At 38.1% G+C, this 22032-nt stretch overlaps 1 protein-coding gene across 6 annotated transcripts in view; it reads left to right on the top strand.

Moving 5' to 3' along the window:
* LOC132142644 (activating transcription factor 7-interacting protein 1-like) overlaps positions 1–22032 on the top strand; it is a 40166-nt gene that overhangs the window by 13487 nt on the left and 4647 nt on the right. For 2 of the 6 annotated variants that reach the window (XM_059552660.1, XM_059552663.1), the window contains exons 2-4: positions 16553–16615; positions 17321–17921; positions 21673–21851. In XM_059552660.1, coding sequence (XP_059408643.1) covers positions 17327–17921; positions 21673–21851 — 774 coding nt within the window. In that variant the 5' untranslated portion in view covers positions 16553–16615; positions 17321–17326. Of the gene's footprint in view, positions 1–8182; positions 8278–8554; positions 8669–14204; positions 14315–16552; positions 16616–16874; positions 17216–17320; positions 17922–21672; positions 21852–22032 lie in introns of those variants that run through there. The other 4 variants (XM_059552658.1, XM_059552661.1, XM_059552662.1 and 1 more) reach the window with 4 other exon arrangements.

Here is a 22032-nt window from a genome sequence, read left to right as displayed (position 1 = left end):
TTCTTTTATCAGGCACTTTTATTGAGAGCAGCTTACAAATAATAATAATAATAAAAAAGAATTGGAGAAGAATAGTATAAAGTTTAGGCAGTATTAAATGTATGAAGCTAAAGCTACTGCATGAGGAGTAGAGAGCAACAAATACTGTACTATTATTTTCCATAACCTAAATAATAGAATAATTCCAGCGCCAGGCATCACAGTTGTTTCCTAATTTAGCAGCAGGTTTAATTTTCTTAAGTGTATGCAATTTCATTTTACACCCTGATGATATTCAACTTCTTTATTAATTGTTGCTCATCATAGCTACAAAACATTAAGTCTATGTTTTATTTTATATTCAAGTGACAAAGGCATTCATAACAACTGAGTAATAGCTGCTGTTAGTTAACCTTGAATATAGAAATGATAGAATAAACACGTTTTAAATTTGTAATTAATCAGCAATGTTTGGTCATGCAGTTTTATGTAAAATGAGGAGTGTATATGTGTATATTTTTCTCTGTCATCATTCAATTTAGACTGCAAGCTCATAGCTAGGCAAAAATTATTTTGCTGTAGATTCAGCAGAGGTGCATCTGTGCTTCTAATTAGCAGTGTAGGAAACACTGTGGCTACCGGTTCATGCAGATTAAAACATCCAAGTGTGCATTCATCCAGAGAGGTAGCCAAAAACATCAAACCGCTGGATGCAATGTACACTGAAAATTGCATGGAGAATTGCATTGCTCCAGTGGCCTGGATGCTAATGGCGGAGATTTTAAATAGTTGCCAGGTTCTTTCTTTCATTAACATTCATTCCAACACCCTTTTTAAATAGTAGTACAATCCGTGCTTGTCCTTCCTATAATTTCGACTGTGCTCATTTTGCAGCAGTGGGGGAGGGGGGAGTGTTCTTACTTCCATGAGTTTTAACCCCACTAATATTTAGTTACTTATTTCTGTTTCTCATCTTCTACTTAATTTGTGTTTTCGTTTTTGAAAGCGCAAGAGTTTGTTCAGTAGTGTAGAGGTTGCAGGCTATTCTGTTCACTGAGGACAGTTTATTGTCTAGTTTTACAGGATACAGTAGGGATCCAGAGCATATTTTTTATTGGTGTAGAAGGAAACATGTTTTAAAGATGCCTCTGCAAACATAGTCCAAGCTATGCTCCCCTCCTCCTCCCATGTTCTCTTTGTGTGCTCCTTAAGGTAGATGTGCTTGAGATCTCTCACGACTAATGAGCTACGTTTGAGAACCGCTGCATTGCTGATTTTTTTTTCTTCACAATTGTATTTTTAGATAAACAAATCTATGTATGCGCACATTTGTTAAAGATGAGGGGCACTGATTAGAGGAGATGCTGATTGGCAGATATGTCAGATCTCTGAGTAATGACGCTTTTCCACAGCATGGTTCGGTACGATTTACCTTTGGGGGGGTTTTCCACTGGGTACAGTACCCGGTATTTTTTTTTTTTTGTACCACCTTGGTTGAGGTTCCAAGTGAACCGTACCATTACCAAAACTTGACTTGTAAACTCTGCTGATCATTGATTGGCTGGAGGGAATCATGGCTACCTGCATCATTGAAGTTGCGACACGAACACAACAGAACCCCTAGATTTAAATCAGTGCAGCCAGCGAAGGGTCAAACGCAACTCATTTGAATGAGTGCACCTTTTTTAACAACCAAAAAAATGGCTGTTTCGTGGTCTGTTGAGAAAGTACAGACGTTTCTCTTGTAGATGGCAGGGGAGCGGATCCAACATGAGCAAATTTTAGAGCAACACTAAACTGCAGTGGAAACACACACTGAGTTGGGCCATGCCGTACTGAGCCGAGTGGTACCACGCAGTGGAAAAACGCCATAGACACACCTGAACCAGAGTCTGCGCAGTAGTGTTGTGAGGTTTATCAAACTCCCACAGACTCAATCAACCACAACGACGCACTCCATTTTTATACTATCCAATTACTAGCTACAATCAAATGTATCACAAAAATTAACAATTGAACATATATCAGCGTGATAACTACTTTAAATGACCAAAATCATATTTCGGAAAATTCTATTGGAAGTGTAATTTTAAGAATTTTTTATTTATTTTTTATCTGAAGTCCCATTTGTTAAAATGGAAAGGGCAGGGTTTATGACCTATACTTCAGGCAACTATCAAGGGGCGATCAAAGAGCCTGCAGCTTCACTTTCCAGGATGTGTAAGGCACACCCGTAACGACAGTGTTTAGACTTTCTCTCCCTGCCAGTCCTTATAATGGTATGATCCAAACTCTCCCAGTAATTTTCCGTTGTCTGCTCTGATGAGTTACTTGGTAACAAGATCTACACTGCGTGACTGTGCTCTAGAACTAATTTCAGCTGGTTTAATATTTTGAGACTTGATTTATATTGAAACAGTTCTCAATTCTGTTTCATAGCATGTCCACTGTAAAGTTAATTTAGAAAGGAAACAAATAAAACTTCAATAAATGAAATGAATAAAATTTGTATTTTTTTATTTTTTGGTAACACTTTTTTATGTCTTGCAGTTATGTGTATGCACATAGTAACGGGCATTTCAGTGCAAAGTATGTTTAAACATTTATTGATAGAAATTTTGATATTGATAGAGATTTTTGGTCACTGTAAAAATCCATGGTACAGCCCTAAATCTGCTCATCCCACACCTCTGCTCGGTTTTACTGCTAGGCTTCTGATTGCACTCTTGCAGATTTCTCCTATAAGCAGAAGGTGGCCAGCATTTGAGGATAGTAATGTAAGCTCCCAGCTCTCTGTCTTCCTGTCCATGTTTATATGTTTGTCTTTTCATTAGTTTCTCTCAGCAAAAATATTTCTACAACTACACAAAATGTTAAATAAACTAAATGTAATATTAATGCAGTGAGTGGGGTTCTTGCGATTTAGCATTAGTATGAAAGTGTTAGCCAATGATGCATGTTTAGCTATGTTATGACTTTTTACTTACAGTTTACTTAAAGTAGAAGATTGGTTTTTAATTGGTTGATTTTGACAGATGTGATTCAGGTGTACTAAGGCCCAATCCCAATTCTTTTTTATACCCCTACGCCTACCCCTTCCCCTTGTCGCTTGAAACAGAGTGTCAAGGGGTAGGGGTGAAAATATTCCTCTAGGATTTGGTACACCACTACTACACCGTTACACGTCATCAAACGTCATCTAGCTCCTACAATACACACACCTATACTGGTGTGCAGGTGTGCATTAGAGCCTTACCATTCACACACATTGAAGATCGCGCAGCTGACACATCCAGGAGCAAAGAAACTTGTCAACGCTGCCCCGTGACTTTTATTAATAACAGTTTAAATACTTGCTACATAATATTTTCCAACAATGAGAGGATAAAATCGCTGTTTTTGATGTAAACATAAAACAAATTATAAGTTTTAATTAAAATCTTTATTAATGCCAATAATGCTTACATTTATGTGTCTTTTTGTTTTTGAGATAATTTATACCCCTTCTTTTGAAGTGTGATCCAAAAGAATCTTTGTTTGAAGGGTTATCTGGCCCTTCTCCTTACCCCTACCCCTTCAACCAAAAGAGAATCAAGACATCCCTAGAAAGAGGAAGTTCTAAGGTGTAGAAATGGTACTTGGCCTTAATCTTGCATCTGGAGATTTTCCTTTCAGCAGCGGTTGGGTCCAGTCCCCCTTAGCACACCTGCTGGTAATTTACAAGATCCTGAGGATTTTAATTAGCTTCCTTGTGCGCTTGTTTAGAGGCCGAAATAAATTATAGTAGACTAGGCCCATAGATCCTCAGATCTGGCCCACGAGATCCACTTTCCTGCAGAGTTTAGCTCTATCCATTATCAAACAAACCTGAGCATACTAATCAATGTCTTCAGGATCATTAGAAAATCACAGGTAGGTGAGTTTTATCAGGTTGGAAATAAACTTTGTAGCGCATTGGCCCTCCAGGGCAAGATTTGAGGAACCAAAGGATTGAGTGAAATTGAGCACCCCTGTGTTACAGCTTGTCTGTACTGAAAGCGGTAAAGCTGCACATAAATTTTAAAATTATTGTTAACTATGGATCAGTTAGCTGTAAACTCAAAACTAGTTTTTAGTGAAGTAACAATAAATAAATAAAAAAAATTATAAAAACGACTTGCATTGATAATCATTGATGTAATGTTTTTATAATAACCCAATGCAATACAAGTAATAATAATGTCAGTAGACATTGCTGCTACTCCATAACTATCACTCGCTGTGCACAAGGTGTTGAATGTGGGGAACACACCTGGATGGATTGAAGAGACAACCCTTTAAAAGTGTTCCATTAATACTCCAGTGCAGAAGGATGAAGCAAAGCCAGAAGACTGAAGTATTCTCTGATAATCCCAGAAGCAGCCCCCACCTGATGTGTCAATGGATACCATCTTTGTTATCCAGAAAACTACCTGATGTCATTTGGTGGGGTAACGAGACTTGAATGACTGAACACACTTGATAATCAAGCATGAATAAAAATTTCAATTAAATATTAAAAGCAAGAATTTCTGCTTCTGTGTGGACGAACTGCTCGACATATCTTGACGTGAGGAACCAGTAGAGTTAGACATGAAGAAACACTACATCAAGCAGCCATGAAACTGGGCCACTTTGTTTTAATTTAGTAATTTCTTCCTGTGATTTGAGCAACTTCGTTTTTTCTTTGTTGTTGTTTTTTTTAGCTTGACAACAGCCGAGCTGGTGGCCATGTTGTGTCATTGCAGTGCTGAGCTGCCAGTATAAAATGGCAGAGTGGGGGAAGGGTTCTTAAAGCGACCTCACTGTGAGTGCTGCCTGCAGCGTGCAAGGATTACTGTTGTTGTGCCATGTTTGGTTCAAGCAATTCTGGAAGGATTTTATAGGCTTTAACCCATTAAATATTTCATTTCAAGCACTTGTATGTTAATTCTGTGGGTTTTTGAACATAGCAATTCATCACACAATAAGGAAATTCTAGATTAGTTTAATATAAAATTCAATCTGGTACTTTAAACTGCTGGTTAATTTACTTATGCTACCAGAACGTGGTTTAGACTGGCACATGTGATAGAGATCTATGACATACAACCCACAGCCAAGCGAGTCTAAACTGGTTTCAGCTAGTTTCTGCAGGTTGCGTCTGTGATTAGTAGACTGCACATACAGTAGCATTACAAGAGGAAAGCTGTTTTGAAATGTTAGATTTTATGAAGAATTCAGGTTATGTTTGTACCTATTTCACTAGTAGCCCTCTTTGCATTTTATTTTTGGTATGGATTAGCTCCTCCTTTGTGCTGCCCCTGCAACTTAGAAAATGGGACATTCCATTGGGGAACTTGGGTCAAGAACTTGGGCCCTTCTCGGTCAAGATTGGCCCAGATTGTTTTTCATGTTGGCAGCAAATAATTTTGCAGTGATGTTTCAGCTGTCATTGTTATATACAGATTTAGTAATCTGTTTTCAATAGTGGTTAAAATGCATTTAAGAATTTCTGTTATATATTATTGTACACTTCCAAATGCCACAACATTTACATAATATTTGTATTTATTGATTTAGATGTTTTTCTTAAAAGCAACTAATTTAACTTAATTTAATAATTTAAACAGACTCTTAATGAGCCACCAAGAATAGAATATTAGTAGTCACACAGTACCTAAAGTCAAAAATCAATAACAAATAAACTTTACAAAATTACATTTTAGTATGCAAAATAAGAGGCCAACAAATAATGTACACCAATATTATCCAAAATCTTATAAACGCGTTGTAGATCTGTCACTCTTATTTCCTCAAACTTTAGCAAAATGAGATCTTCTAAAAAGAGATCTTTTAAGCATGGTATACATTTTTATTTTTTTATGTTGCTTATTGCTGCCTACTTTTGTCTTTATTTCATTTCCATGTAAAAAATAAGAAAAACGATTTAGACATTTTATACATTTTTTTGTAATGTAATGTAAGTTATGTTTTTGTGTAGCTAGATCAGCACAGTTTCTCATGGGTCAAATTATTCATGGTTACTTTGCCAGTGGCTCAATGAGCACATACACTGTGGTTTCCCTAGGAAAACAAAAAAAAATTCCGAACAGCAATAACGGCCAATTTTCAAATGCAAAGATTTTGATATTTATATTCTGACTTAAACTGTAATCACCTGGCTAATGTACAATATTGAGTAACTGAGCTGGAATCTACTCCAGTAACATGTGTGTACTGAGATGCCAACACAGAACCTGATATTGTTTGTCATGTGAAGTCAATTCCATTCTCTGGTAATTCTGAGTTGGACATGTCTTACTTGACAATGAGTCATTAAGTCAGTCAGATGTTAATTCATCAAGTGAGTCATTAGACCGATTCAACCTGATAACTCAAGTTTGAAACGAAAATGTTTGCTTCATTACAAAGAAGCGGCACGTAGTCATTCGTTCACACATCAGACTGCAATGTTTCCGGTGCAGTCAGCGAGAATCATGCAGTAGAAAGATGTTGATTTTGTCTCTATAGTATTTGCATTTGGCAGTTCTTGGTCTTTCTCTTCACATTCGCTTCAGATTGTAAGCTCAAAACTCAGCTCAACTATAATTTTTTCCTGCCGTAGTGCTGTAGATTCAGCAGTGCGTCGCTGCCTCTGATTAGCGGTGCAGAAGAATCTGTGGCTTATTAGGCAGGGTAAAATAAGCATGTGGGGCTTCATCTAGAGAAATCAAAAACACTTGTCCTGAATTCGTATGAAAAACAAAATACAGATACAGGCACTTAGGCAGTAATTTACTGAAATTTCAAATGAATTATTTTTGTCATTTGTGAATTTGTACTATTTTGAAATGGATATATAGGCTCAAAACTCACCCTGAAAGCTCGATCCTAAATATTGAAACTATTGTGGTAAACAATCCGACTAGCAATTCTGACAGCTAGTGCTACACAGGAATTGCCAAATTCCTAGCTGTTGAGATGCAGGTTGGCATATGCCTCTATTCAGATGTAAACTGATCTGTGAATGCAGCAATACACTAAAATTAAATCATGATTGTATGAAAATTTAGGCAGTTTTAACATGTTCTTCCTTTTGTATGCAAAGGACTATGAACACACCCCTCTTTTTGGAACTAGTGCATTCCTTGCCTATTATACTACAGTTTTTACCGCATGTTATGCAGGATCAAAGAGTATATTTTTATTCATGATTTTTATATACACTAAAATATGACCAATATTTTTGTGCCTTTTTTTTTGCAATGGGCAATTTAATAGAAAGCGTGGAGTTATTTTGAAGAGTTTGTCTTTTTGCTTGTTCAATGATGGCAAGGTCTGTCAGATATATAATATATATATATATATAAAATCTCTCTTCTAACATTTTATCTTCTACACTAGAAAAGCAATATTATTACATTATTAATCCTTTATATAAAAGACAAATACAAACATGGTAGAGCACAACCAATGCTCCCCTCCCCCCTCCATTTATTCTTTGTGTGCTTTTTGAGGAAAGGTGCCTAGACGTGCTTGAGTCATGACTAATCATGGGCTATAGTTGAGAACCGCTGCATTGCAGATTCATTTAATGAATTATTTGTATTTTTAGATTTAAAAAAATTACTGTGTATAGATTTCAGCACCCAGTTGGCTCTGATTGGCTCTCACTGCTGTTTGGCATACATAAAAACCCTCTGATTAGTTGGGAGTTCCGATGGAAATGACCTGTAGTTAGTGTATGTTTGGAACTCAGACAGTTGTAATGTCCAAGTTAGGAGTGTCTCCCCCTGTCAGCCCATATAATGGTATGATCCATACTCCCCAGTAATTTTCCATTGTCTGCTCTGCTGTTATTTTGCAGCGAGAGGGTGGAGCTACACTGCAGTGTGACTGTGCTCTAGAACTAATTTCAGCTAGTTTGATATGTTAAGACCTAATGTATTTTTGAAGTTTTAAGTGTCAATTCTGTTTCAAAACATGTATGTTTGTCTATGCCAAATCTAAAAGTAAACCCTGAATAAATTGACTTGCTAAGAGAACAAACTTGTTTTGTTCATTCTGAGTTATCAGGCTAGTATAGTTTATTTGTCAGTGTCAAACTCTGTATATTAGTGTTTTAATATTTATTAACATAAATAAAATTAGCACCCCTGTAAAATCCATGGTACAGCCCTAGCTCTGCCCCTCCCCCAGTGTTCAGTTTTACTGCTAGGCTTTTGATCATACGGAGGCTAGTCACGCTTGCAGATTTCTCCTCCAAGCAGAAGGTGGCCTGCATTTGAGGATAGCAGTGTAAGCTCCCAGCTCTCTGTCTTCCTGTCTTTTGTTTCTTTTCATTAAAATGTTTTTGTGAATGTTTGGTTTGTTACTAGATTGCGATTTTTGTTTTCATTAGCGGAAAAGTGTTAGCATTTTCTTTTGTTTTTGTTTAGAGAATGCGTATTTGACTACATCACATGATATTGATAAGTGTCTAACTTATGTGCTAAAAGTCTTTGTTGATTGTTAACCAGTTTATTTGTGGTTCAGGGGTACTCAGTCCTGAGATTTTCCTTTCATCTGAATTTAGGTCCCACCTTCTATTAACTCACCTGTGGTAATTTACATCCTGAGGAGCATGATTAGCTGGTTCAGGTCCTTTTTTGGAACCAATCAGAATCTTCAAAACCAAATCTGCACAAAGGTAAATCTGTAGTAGGATTGAGCACCTTTGTAGTAGAGCTAACAGGCCTTTTCTTTGATGAATACTAAATAGATTAGCCCACCCATGCATAATTAATGTGTAGAGAATGCTGTTCTATAACTGACTCATCAAGCACAAGTTGTCGAAGACAAGGAATACGTGGATTGAAGAGTACCTATAAAAGCAATGGACTCCAGTGCACCAGAATGAAGCAAAACCAGAAGACTGATGATAAAACCGCATAGAGGAGCAACACGTACCAGACGTGTCAATAGAAAAATCCTTACACTGGCCAGAAGGCACAGAAGAAGACAAGGTCACCTCTATTTTATCACATTAGGTTGCTTTGTGGGATTCAAAGCCTTGGTTGATGGAAGACATCGTTGGTGAAACCCTCGTGAGGATTGATTGAAAGCCGGCTTTTTTTACGTGAGAAAATCAGCTACTGGAAACAGCTACAGTGTTAGGAACCAGACAGAGTCAAATGCATGCTCTATGCAAGTTGTGAAATCAATCCACTAAATTTAAATTTTATCGCCTATTCCGGTTTACATCACGTGAATAGTACAACTGCAGTTGTTAAGCTTGCCAGAAGCCGAGCTGGTGGCCATGTTGTGTTATTGCAGTGTAGAGCTGCAAGTGTAAAATGGCAGAGAGGAGGAGGGGAATTTGAAGCTAGGTTGCTATAAGTCTGTGTATGGTTCCTGTTATTCTAAGAAGAGTTTAAGCTCCATTGCCTGAAATATTTTCCATTTCACGCATCTGAACGGCAATTTTAGTAGTTTTGAAAGTGCTGAGCAAAGTCTATATAGGAAACTGAGAATCAGTTCATTTATAAGAAAAAATTGACAACCTGATTAGTTTAATTGCTTTACCTGAATCCTCCCAAGTGTTTTTAGACCCATGAGAGATCTGTGAGGTGTAAACTCGTCTCAACTGGTTGCAGCCTGTTGCTGCCAGTCCTGTCTGTTGTTAGCAGGCTGTTCATAAATTTGTTGCTAGAGGAAGTGGTTTTTATACAAACAGTTGTTGTGAATTGAGGGTTTTGAGATGGATTCAGGTCGTTATTATTTCACCAGTGGCACTCACTGTTGTAAATATTACATTTTCCGTTGCCGTTCGTCTGTACTTATACTTGCGCTACATTCTCTCAGGTGCTTGTGAACCTACTTAGAAAATCGCTATTAAGGCATGATGTGGTTTTAAGTGACTTTGTTCAGAATAAAATCCCCTTTTCACTAATGAAGGGAGTTTATATGGTGCTAATATAGTTTAATGAAGAGCAAAGGATGAACATTAGTTGTGTGGCTACGGGTTTTTGGAATATAGTTTGTTCTCTTCATTAAAACAATTTTTTTTTCTCAAAGCTATATCAAATCAGTTTTCGGAATACATTTTTAAGGATAGATGCTAGGGTCTTGTGAACAAAATATTTTTAACTGGAATAAAAATATAATGGAAAAAAGTATCTTATGCTAATACATTTAATTAGAATAAAACACAAGCCGATAGTTATATGTACCCAGCAATATTAGCAGTGCTGTAATAAGAAATCAAAAATGCCAGAAAAGTGATAGCAGTGTAAATATGTGGTATACAGCTTAGGCTAGTGCAAAACCATAGAGAGCAATGAAAACAATGGAGAGAATGAATCTAATTTTACACCCTGACAGCACAGTTTCTTTATTGTTCTCATCATAGCTGCAGTATTATTCTCCTTTTTTATTCTCATGTGACTATGCTTTATGAAAAGGCACCTAACTTCCTCCATATGAAAATGTAGAGCTTCAGATTTTTCTGATTTAAAATATTGGTGTTCTGCTGCATTCAAGGGCTTCATCAGACATGAGGAACATTGGTATATAATTACATGAATTTTTGAATTGATTGAATTCTTTTAAGTTGTCACAGACTTCCTTGTATTCAAAGTTCTACATCTCCACACCCCTTTTAGTTATAGTATGATCCATGTCATGTCTTTTTTTTAAATAAATATACTGTTATGACTGCACATTCTTCAGCGGTGGGAGAGGAGTGACTGTTCTCACAGAGTCTCACCAGTAAAATGAAAGAACTTCTTTCCCTTTCCCATTTTACACTTTTTGTGTGTGGACAGCAATTTTTGCTTCAGCGCCCAGGGAGCAGTTGGGGGTTTGGTGCCTTGCTCAAGAGTCTCACCTCAGTCGTGTTATTGAAGGTGGAAGAGAGTATTGTACATTCACTCCCCTCACCTACAATCACCTACTCTCCACCTTCAATACCACGACTTAGGTGCCCTTGAGCAAGGCATCGAACCCCCAACTGCTCCCCGGGCGCCGCAGCATAAATGGCTGCCCACTGCTCCGGGTGTGTGCTCACAGTGTGTGTGTGTGTGTTCACTGCTCTGTGTGTGTGCATTTCGGATGGGTTAAATGCAGAGCACAAATTCTGAGTATGGGTCACCATACTTGGCTGAATGTCACTTCACTTCACATTCACTCCCCTCACCTACAATCCCTGCTGGAACTGAGACTTGAGCCTGTGACCTTTGGGTTACAAGTCTGACTCTGTAACCCAGGGGTGCCCAGACTCAGTCCTGGAGGGATGGTGTCCTGCAGAGTTTAGTTCAGGGGTGCCCAACCCTACTCCTGGCGATCGACTTTCCTGCAGAGTTTGGCTCCAACCCTAATCAAACACATCTGCCTTTAATTTTTAAGTGCCTGAAGACCTTTAATTATTTGCTTCAGGTGTGTTTGATTAGGATTGGAGCAAACTTTGCAGGACAGTCAATTGCCAGGAGCAGGGTTTGGCACCCCTGGTTTAGATCCTACCCCAATTATGGTGCTTTTCCACTGCATGGCATGGTACGGTTTTGTATGGTTCACTTTTGGGGGGGTTTTCCACTGGGCACAGTACCTGGTACTTTTTTTAGTACCACTTTGCTTGAGGTTCCAAGTGAACCATACCATTACCAAAACGTGACATGTAAACTCAGCTGATAACGGATTGGCCAGAGAGAATCTTCACTACCTGCGTCACGGAATTTGCAACACAAAAAAGAACTGCAAGATCTAAATCGGCACAGCCAACGGAGCGAACACAACTATTTTGAACGAGCGCACCTTTTTTAACAACCCAAAAAAGGCTGTTTTGTTGTCTGTTGAGGAAGTACAGACGTTCCTCTCATTGATAGCAGAGGAGCGGATCCAGCAAGAGCTTGATGGAGCAACGCGGAATGAAAACGTTTTTCACGAGTCGTGTCAGTAGAGGTGGCGCAACAATAACGACATGTGAATAATCCCACCCACGCAGTACTAAACTGCAGTGGAAACGCAAACTGAGCCGAGTCAAGCCATGCTGTACCAAGCCGAGTCGTACCACGCAGTGGAAAAAAGCACCATTAGACACACCTTAACCAGCTAATCAAGCTCTTACTAGGTATATTAAAGACTTCCTGGTAGGTGTGTTGAGGCAAGTTGGAGCTAAACTCTGCAGGACACCGGTCCTCCAGGACCATGTTTGGGCACCCATGCTCCAACCATTAGGCCACGACTGCACCTGAAGTGTAGAAGTCAACACGTTTGCATGCATGATAGGTTGAGCAAAGAACTCTTTCCCTTCCATTAACACTTGGGGGTGTTCCTTGAGTTGAGTTGGCTAGACGTGGTTGCGTTATCTCATGATCATAGGATGTACCTGGTAAGTATTGGGTTCATTTTGAAAAAGAAAGTGACGTGACATTCAACCAAGTATGGTGACCCATACTCAGAACTCGTGCTCTGCATTTATCCCATCCAAAGTGCACACAGACAGCAGTGAACACACCCGGAGCAGTGGGCAGCCATTTATGCTGCGGCACCCGGGGAGCATTTCATGGGTTTCTTCTTCAGTGCATATTTGGATTTTCAGTGCAAGAGCGCCCTCTGGCCTTCGGGTGGAGATTTACTTCACTGAAAGATATGCATGAAAATCACGATTTTGATTCCATTTCAATTAATTGTGCAGCCCTAATCAGATTTTTCTGTAAAAGGGCGGAGCTACCTGATAATATGCATAAAAAAGGAAACCAAGAGACTGGCAAAATACAGTATAACTTGTCATGGCTAAGACAGAAGTGCAGATTAATGTGGAAGAGCGGTTTGATCTTGTCACGTCTGGTTAGGACACTATGTTCGGAAACCTGAGTATGTGGAAACTAATCAGTATTTACTGTCTGTTAGGAACTCAATCAGTTGCAACAAATTTCGTAAGGGTTTTACTTTTCTTTTCTAATTTAAGACTTGTTTGGAAATTGACAGTGGACATATCAGCCATTTGAACTAGAATTGATTTGTTTCTATAAGGAAGGTCCCTTGCTTTGTTCTCATGGCCTTAATGTAGGCTTTTTATGTCCTAGTAGCTTTTATTTATAGGCACAGTAGAGAGATGACAGGAAAGGATGGGGAAACGTGAACCACATGAACGCTAGAGTTAAATGTGTCGACGCACATACACTATCTGCTACTTCTAATAAAAAAAGGTAGTTTGCTGACTTTTAGTCTGGCTTTCAGGCTAGTTTTACAAATGACCCTTTACTAGGAAAACAATAAAAAGAATATTATAGGGATTCGTTTCCCATTTAATCAGCTTGCCTTTAGAAATAACTCACAAGAATATCCTAAATTGACACAGAATTAAATATGCGTTTTTACTCAAAAGTTACTCACAAATTTCTGCAGAGGTGTGAAATGCTTATGAGCTGTGAGCGATTTAATGTGACGCCTCTTTTTGTAAGAAGAAATAGTTAGAAGTGATCAGATATGCTAAACAGCTTAATTGTCTGGCATTATATATCGAAGATGATAGCCACTAGCTCATTTTGTTGTCAGAAGTTATCTACAGTTGTATGTGGTGACATTTTGACCTTTTACCTCATTATCCTGTTCTGTGCAAAGCTACAGCCAAAAGATGTCTGTGCTGTAAAGTTAGTTATTCATTGAAAAATATGGATTAAAAAAAATCCATATGGACAATTTGTCACTTAGTGTATTTTTAAAAAGCAGAGCAGATTAAATTTTGCTGAGCTCACTCTTGTTGACACCTAGTGGTGCATGTGAGACACCCCTCCTCTGAAGAAATGGTACGATCCACATCGCAGTAATTTTCCACCCTGTTTTCTCTGTGCCTGCAGCAGTGGGGGAGGGGCAGGTTGTGCTTTTCAGCACTTGGCAGTTTTTCTTTCTTGCTGCTGAGGTTTTTATTCTTTAGATTCTTTATTTTACTCTGATTTATAAAGGTCTTTAGTTGAATGCCATACTTTAGAACACCTTCTTCAGGTTTTAAAAATACCGCTGGTCAATCAGTGAGTTTTTATGAGGTGATGAATCATCTCACAGTTTCATCATGAGTCAAAAAGTGACCTTTTGTTTCATATAATGCTGTCCTGTTGGTTGTAACGCTACAATTGTGTGTAGCTACACAGTTTTTTTTCTTGTTACAGCCAACACCTTACAAAGAATGTGCTCCGCCTCTCGGCACACGATCCCTTCCCCCTCCCGTTCTCTCTGTCTCTCTCTGTTCCTCTTTTCTGTGTTGTGTGTGCTTTTGAGCTAGTTGGGAACTAGGCATGCTCCTGTTTTTTCGCGCTCACTACTAATCAAGGCCTACTCCTGAAGACTACACCTCAAGGTTGTTTTTGAGCTGTTTTGGTTCCTGATAACACATTTTATTTATTTTTGTATTTTTTAAATTCATATCAAGTAGTGTTTACTCTAGATTAATGGACTTTTTGCTGGATTTTTTTTACATGAATTCTAAGTTCATCTTTTTGTATTATTGTGGACGTTGACATTTTTGCGATTTTATTTTTGCGTTTGTTTTGGCTGTTCGTGAGAATTTTGCAATATTGACATGATTGGGATCATCTACTTTGCATTCAACTTGAAAATTTGATTAATGCTTTGGGTTTTCGGAAGTGCTGATTGCGTGTAATCTGTAAACGAACGTGATTCTTTGCGATATTTTCATATTTAATGCTTTTTGCTAGGAACGATTTAATTTAACGATTTAATTTAATCTTAGTTTAGGTTTAACAATTTTTTTTGTTAGCTTACCATAGAAATGATTTCAAGTATCAGACAGTTATCGACCTTGTAACTTGTGTTCAAGACGACGTAAGGCATTTGCTACGCGAACAGTTCTTTACTGGCAATCCGCAAGAGGTTGTTTCTGAAATCAGCTTTGGTTGAAAGTGACCACAGATTCTGTGGATTCAGGTCTGAGCCTCAGAAGGAGTAATGTGGAACTGAGCCTGGCTTTACACCGCAGCTCTGGCGATCATTTTGCAGCGAGCGGGAACCTCAGTGCTTATGTTTACAGTTGGGGTGGGGGAGGGCCACATTAAGGCTGTGCGTGGTGATCAACATTAGAACAAGCTCTCCAGAAGCTAGCAGCCATTTTTATAAAATGAATGTCCTTTTTATGGACCTAAAACTGAGGAGATGTAGGAATACAGAGCTGCATTTTATTACTGATTAGTTTTTGTCACATTTGTCTGTTCTTTTTGGGTGGATGACATGTTGGAATATGAAAATGTTACTTGTTTTTCTTATGGGTTACTAATGGAACCTCAATTTGCCATCTCTCTTCAACTGACTTGACACCTTCATTTGTGTCTTGTACAGTCTTGCTCCTGACTCTGCTCTTGCTCCTTGCTCCTGAGTAGTTTGTGATGTTTAGGATGGAAAATCAGTCAAAGCTATAAAACCTTCAATTGAGATGCGTAGAGATCTTTTTCATTGTTGTCATAGATACCAAACCCCTGAGGAATGGCTCTTGACAGGTGTTGCAAATGGTCCAGGAGGATGAGATTTTGGCATATACAGAAGCCACGTCATTTACACCTGCTAGGATGATGATTGTTGTAGCAATGCGACGTCCTGTGGATTTATGCTGGCAGATCTTTGCAAGATATTTTTATGGGATGTGTAGTAAGAAGCTGAGATGAGATTAACTAAACTAAAGTTGCAGAATTAGATAAGCATTAGAATTAAATAAAGACAGATTAATTGTTTGCATCCAGGAAGGTGCTTTGATGCTAATAGCAAATTAATTTCAGTGCTAGCAACTTATTGTAAATATGTATTTATTTTGAGTTTTACTGTATTCTGATTTATATCTGTTTGTTCTGGCTGACAGGTGTCATCTTCAGAACAGTTTTAGCGTTTGATGCTCAAGTACCACTATTTTTAGGCTTGACTAATTTTTGTGTATCACATCATGAGTTTATAATTAAGATCTATGCCAGGTGGCTATTCTTTGTGTACTATTTTAGCTCTGAGAGAAATAAAAGAGTACACCACCATACTATAAATTATTCTTAAATACCTGTCTTTCTGTAATATTCGGTCTCTTTAGTTTGCAAGTGTTTTTAATATTACCTTGACTTAACATAACAAATCGCAATGTACCTCTGTATCTAATATTGTGTGATGTACTGATTCTTTTCTGAAATAAGTGTTATCTACTTGTACTTACATGATGTCGCCAGCTTAATGAGGTTTCTTTTTTAGCTCAAGTTTTTTTGTTTCTCTATACATACTTGGTTGCAGATTCAGCATGGATTGTAAGCTATACTCCTAGAATTAACGAAGTATGTCGACTAGATTACTAGATAACAAAGTATTTTGTCAGAACTCCTGTGAAGTACCTTAAATCTGTAATGATCAAATAACATTTTGAGAACAACTAGTTAAAACATGAGGGAGCTGTACTAAACAGGAACTGAAGGATGTTTGGATCAGGTTTTCAGTTGAAGAACTAATAGTTAAATGGATCCAAGTCATGCAGCAGAAATGAGTTTGGATATGTGCAAAAGAATGTCTTACTATATTTAAAAACGTAATATTAAAATTTATATTTTTTTAGGATCCTCATGCGACTGGCTTCCAAATCCGTGAACAGGAAAGTACGAGACATCACAGAAGCCTGGTAAGACAAACTAATTTCTTTTTGTAATTGACACAGACTGAAGTACTAGTCTAGGTTTGGTCCAGTAGTAGCTTTTGAAATCTGCGTTATATAATGAACTCCTCTTGTCCCTAGCAGATTCTGTAGACTGCTGCTCTCATTGGTTAAGAATTGCACCAATCACGTTGAGGGGGAGGACACAAAGTCTGCTGTCCCTCTCAGTATTCTGAAATCAAATGCACTGCTGACTGTTAAGGCCCTACCAACTCGCTACTTATGTCAATTGAACTGAAGAAGATTGTTGGTTTATGTTAGTTTCAACTTCATTCACAACAGATTCCGGGTGGTTTGTGGACTTGTTAATCAGAAAGGTGCTTCAGCTCAGACTGATAGGGTGGGCAAACAGATCTAAACAGTTTAGTACTTTTACTTTGAATATATATTTTTTGATAATAGTTTAGCCAAAGTCAAAGCCCAGGGATGTGGCTACTGTTTTGTTACAGTTAAAGAAAGCTTTTGTGATGGAGGCCAAGAGAAAATTCTAGAACAGCAGGAAATGGCATTTAGATGAGTGACAGTGACACCTTGTGGCCACACTTCAGTTGCAGGCACTTGTACTCGGTCAGATTAATCAGATGTGTTGAGTACTGGATGGAGTTTAGCTAACTAGCCTGTTTAGGATATAAAACATTTGTTTGACCATATCCTCCAACCGTTTTTCCACAGGTGAAAATGGAAGTAGCTGTACCAGAGGAACCTCAGAAGAAAATCTTTCGTGCACGGAAAACGATGAAGATGAGCGACCGGCAGCAACTGGAAGCTCTGCACACCACCTTGACAACCACCTCCTCCTGCTCTGCCTCTTACTCATCTTCCTCCTCACGACCTCAGACACCACTGGTGAATGGCGCCCACACCAAGAAAGAGGAAGTCCAGGAGAAAGACTTGAATCATAAAGAGACCAAATTGATGTCACCTGCCCCTGATTCTGCTCGCTGTTCCCCTACTCCATCTTTCACCCTCTCTCGATCCCCTTCTCCACCCAACACACAAACTACCTCGCCTTCTATGGATATTGACGACCCCCTTGTGGCCGCAGAAGAGAAAAAGGAGACAAGCAATAAAAGTTCCTCCTCTTCTCTTTCTGCTTCCCCCTCTGGGTTGAATTGTGATCCAGAGGTTAAAGAAGGATTTCTGTGCTTAAGCGAAGAGGATGAAATCCAAGCAGACAAAGATGAAAACAAAGACAGTAGTGAGGAGAAGATGAATGAAGATGATGAGAAAGAGGACCAAAAAGACAAAAAAGGCACTTCTGAGAAAGCAGGAGGTGAGAATGTCTAGAAAATCAACCTGCCTGCAAACTACTGGTCGGTCGATAATTTCAGGGAGGTCAGATATTAATTGTCACTCTTGCATTCCTGTATAGTTCATTTGTGGAGACGGTAAAAAATGTTCTCATGTAAAAACTTAAATCAGAGAAGTAAAATATGAGCTTCCCGATTTTATTTTTTTATTTTTTTATCAAATAATCTTGTAAAAGACTTTCAGGCAATTGGAGATCAATTATTTTGCAATCATTTAGTAGAGGAATGGTTTGCTCAAAAAAGAAATAATAATAATAATAAAATGTGTACATTTACTCACCCTCATGTTGTTCCAAACCTATATGACTTGCTTAACCCCTTCAGACCTGAATTATGTTTCAAGTTTCTGAAAAATATAAAAGTACATTTTCCCAGCTCATGAGGCTTCTATAAATGAGACCAAACACAAATATTACAAATTTCAATAATCTTTAATAGTAATTTTTTTTGTCCATTTCAATGGACGTCTGGTCAAAACAGGGGTACTTCACAAAAATGTACCATTATGAAAAACAATAATAAACATAAAAATTGTTGGTCTACACTCTAAGCTTCTTCTCAAGGTCAAAAACTTGAACAGTATAACATTTAAACCTTAATTGCCCATGTGTTATTCATAACAAAATTAACATAGGAATCAATCAATCAATTTAGAGTCATTTCCTGTGTGCATCTTTGAAACAATTTCTCTGTGACACAAAGCAGTAGTGCACCTTGCACTTATCACAGAAGACATGTGTTTTCCCAGAACAACCTTCCAATTTGCATCTTGTTGCTTCTTTTTTTGCATCATAATTTGGCAGGTGGTCAACCATATCTTTTTGGACTTCAAGAACTGGCCGCCATTCCCTTGCCCCTCTCTTTTGTCCAGCTTCTTCATGTGGAGTTTGAGAGGTACTGGCTACGTCAGAATTGCTTGGCCTCCCTCGTTTTTTTGAACCCTGTGGCTTCCCAGAACGCACAAGCACTTCGGCCACATTCATTTTGAATTCAAGGAGATCCATGATTTTCTGTGGCTGAGTTCCTTTGGATTCATTGTCCCTGCGAAACTCAAGCCAGCTGTTCACTACAGCAACATCAAAAGCATGAGTAATCATGCGCAGTGGCCATTTGCGGGACTTGATATCAATCCTGTACAGGCTGATTAGCTGATCAAGCTTGTCCACCCCTCCCATGGCCTTGTTGTATTTCTTCACAACCTCTGGACGCTTGATCTTCACATACTGCCTCTCTTTCTTATCCCACCTCTCAATTTCGTCTTCATCTCCAACACCAACAAAGTTGGAGGCCAGTACAACAGAGCGGTTATCAAACCACTTCACTAGAACAACTTTTCCATCCCTACTTATAACTTCATCATGGTTTCCCCGCGTTTTCTTAGACATTTCCTTGTCTGGCTTCAGTGGTGGATTTGCAAAGCGGCAAAGCCTTGCTGTTCCAGCAGCATGGATTTTCTTTTCTGCAAGAACTTCAAGGATATTGTAGGTGGTGAAGTAGTTGTCAAAAAAGAGCTTGTGGTTGGGATTCTGAATTCTCTGGCACAGGTGGAAGACAACAGAAGCTCCATGCCCTAGAATATTTTTGCTTTTCTCAGAAAGCTCTGTTGTGGCACCTTGATAGATGAGGAAATCATAAGCAAGCCCACTTTTGCCACAGAGGAAATAGATCTTCACTCCCCATGGAGTAGGTTTCCCTTTGATATACTGGATCACAGAGAGTGTTCCTCTGAAAGGCACAATCTGCTCATCAATACAGAGATCTTCCTCCAGTTGTAGCTGCAGACAGCGTTTCCTTATGGACTCATAGATTGGTCTGACCTTGAAGAAAACATCAGTGTCTCCAGGAGGCCTCTCATGGTTGTTTACAACATGCAGGTTGGAGCGGAGTTGAAAAAAACGATCTCGAGACATGGTTTCCGTGAAAATTCCAATATTGATACTGGAAGACCAGTACATTCTCACTCTTGGAAGACCAAGAACTCCCATTGCCATATGTAGACCGACAAGGACTTCAATCTCAGAAGCTGAGGCATGTTTATACCCCCTGACTCCATTTTGCTCTGCATATATATTGGTCATTGTGCTCATCAGCTCAAACATCTGACTTGGAACATACTGCTAAAAGTAGCCGTATGGTGTTAGTGGCTCAGGGGGGTCACTGGTGGGACTTTCCCATGTTGTTTCTACTGGGGTAAAGCAGGTGTGACGACGCCACTGAATATCACTCTTTTTTGTGATATTTGTAAAAGGATCATCACCAGGTTCTACATCTGCCTCATGCTCATGCTCATAATCTTCTCTGTCTTCTTGATCCTGACCTTCCTCTGCCTCAATCTCAATTTCTTCCTCTACTACTGGTGGTGGCTCATCTCTGTCCTCCCCTGAAATTATTACCGAAAACTGTCCCTTACAAAACAACTTCATACAAGTTTTATAGTGTAATTTATTTTTACAGGAAATAAATGAAACTGTATATCAAATAAAACTATTCAATACATGTAGGGACATCTAATTGTATGAAACGTCTTAACTAACTATCCCTAATTTTCATTCTACACTCACCAATTGTTGGAGATCTAGCATCATCTGCATTTCCATCTGCATTTCCATCTTCCTCATCACTCCACATAAAATCAACATCTGAGATTTTCCATCAGCTATATTTTCAAGAACTTCAAGAACTGTATATTCTGCATATGAAATAGTTTAAAAAATGTATTAGTACTGTGATACAGATTTTTTTATATATAAGAAATTTCAATCAGCATTACAGGACATGTGATTTCAGTAACAGACGTTTGAACCCACTGTCCATTCTAATGGACAGACACATTTGAAAAAATCCTGCTTTAAAACTTGCAATTCTATAATTGATTTTTAACTTTAATTAATAAGTTCAATCCCTCTATTTTACATACAAACTATGAAATACTGGCAAATATATCAATAAATGTTAATAAAACCATAGAAAATGCTGCTTACTTCTGTGCTTTGAGTGAAGTGCTGCCATGCTTCTCTTCAATTAAGTGTTTTTTTTTTAAATTACCACATGCAGAGCTTTACTGCCATTTGATTGGATGACAAGCGTCCAATCTAATGGACTGCAGGCTTTAAACTAAGTTAAATGCTCCAGAAGTAAAAAAAAAAAGGGCTGACATGTGATGTCCATTGTAATGGACGCAGGGTCCGAATGGGTTAAGTGGAACAAAAATTTAGGAAAGGGTTTTATATATATATATATATATATATATATATATATATATATATATATATATATATATATATATATATATATATATATATATATATATATATATATATATATATATATATAATTTTTTTTTTTTTTTTTTTTTCACAATTAAAGTTAAGGTGGTTTAAAAACAAAACAAAAAACAGTGACTTATTGTATAGACAAAAAAAGCTGCAACATTTTTTACATCTTTGTGTTTTTTATATTGGAAAAAGTCAAACCATTTTGGTTCAATGTGGAAGAGTAAATTAAATGAATTTGTTGATGGTTGAACTATGCCTTTAAACTTATTCTATAGATTTGAAATAGTTTGATCATTTTGAGACCCAAAGTCTATAATTGTTTTGATCTATTTGTTATAGCTCAATAATACTGCCATGAAGTTTAACATATGAGCTAACATTCCTTTAGCTAGTCGCCCTACCTTAAAGCCTAAACTCTTCCTCTGCTTCTACTCAACAGCAGACAGCAGTTCTCCTGCTGGTACTAAGAGATCATTGTCTGATGTGAAAGATGAAGATGATAAAGAAGTCAAGGAGGAGAGAGATGAAAAACGAGCAAGGCTGGGGGGTGAGGAGCTGGAGGCTCAGCTAGAGCTGAAAATCACAGCCAGTGCTGGCAGCCGCCATAAACTGGAGAAGGTTTGTTATTTGATTTTATTTTTTAACCTGAATCCTCATCTCTAAGCACAGCATTTGTAGCATGCAGTCTCTTATATACAACGGCACATTTTGGCGGGATACAGAAATAGACAAATACAGTAAATCAATCTTACAGGGATGGTTCACCAAAAAAAAAAACATTGTCATAATTTACTCAACT

Source organism: Carassius carassius, chromosome 6 (assembly GCF_963082965.1).
Source record: "Carassius carassius chromosome 6, fCarCar2.1, whole genome shotgun sequence".
Taxonomy (NCBI): domain Eukaryota; kingdom Metazoa; phylum Chordata; class Actinopteri; order Cypriniformes; family Cyprinidae; genus Carassius; species Carassius carassius.
The sequence above is the reverse complement of the archived record's forward strand: the minus strand, read 5'-3'. Positions and strand labels throughout refer to the sequence as shown.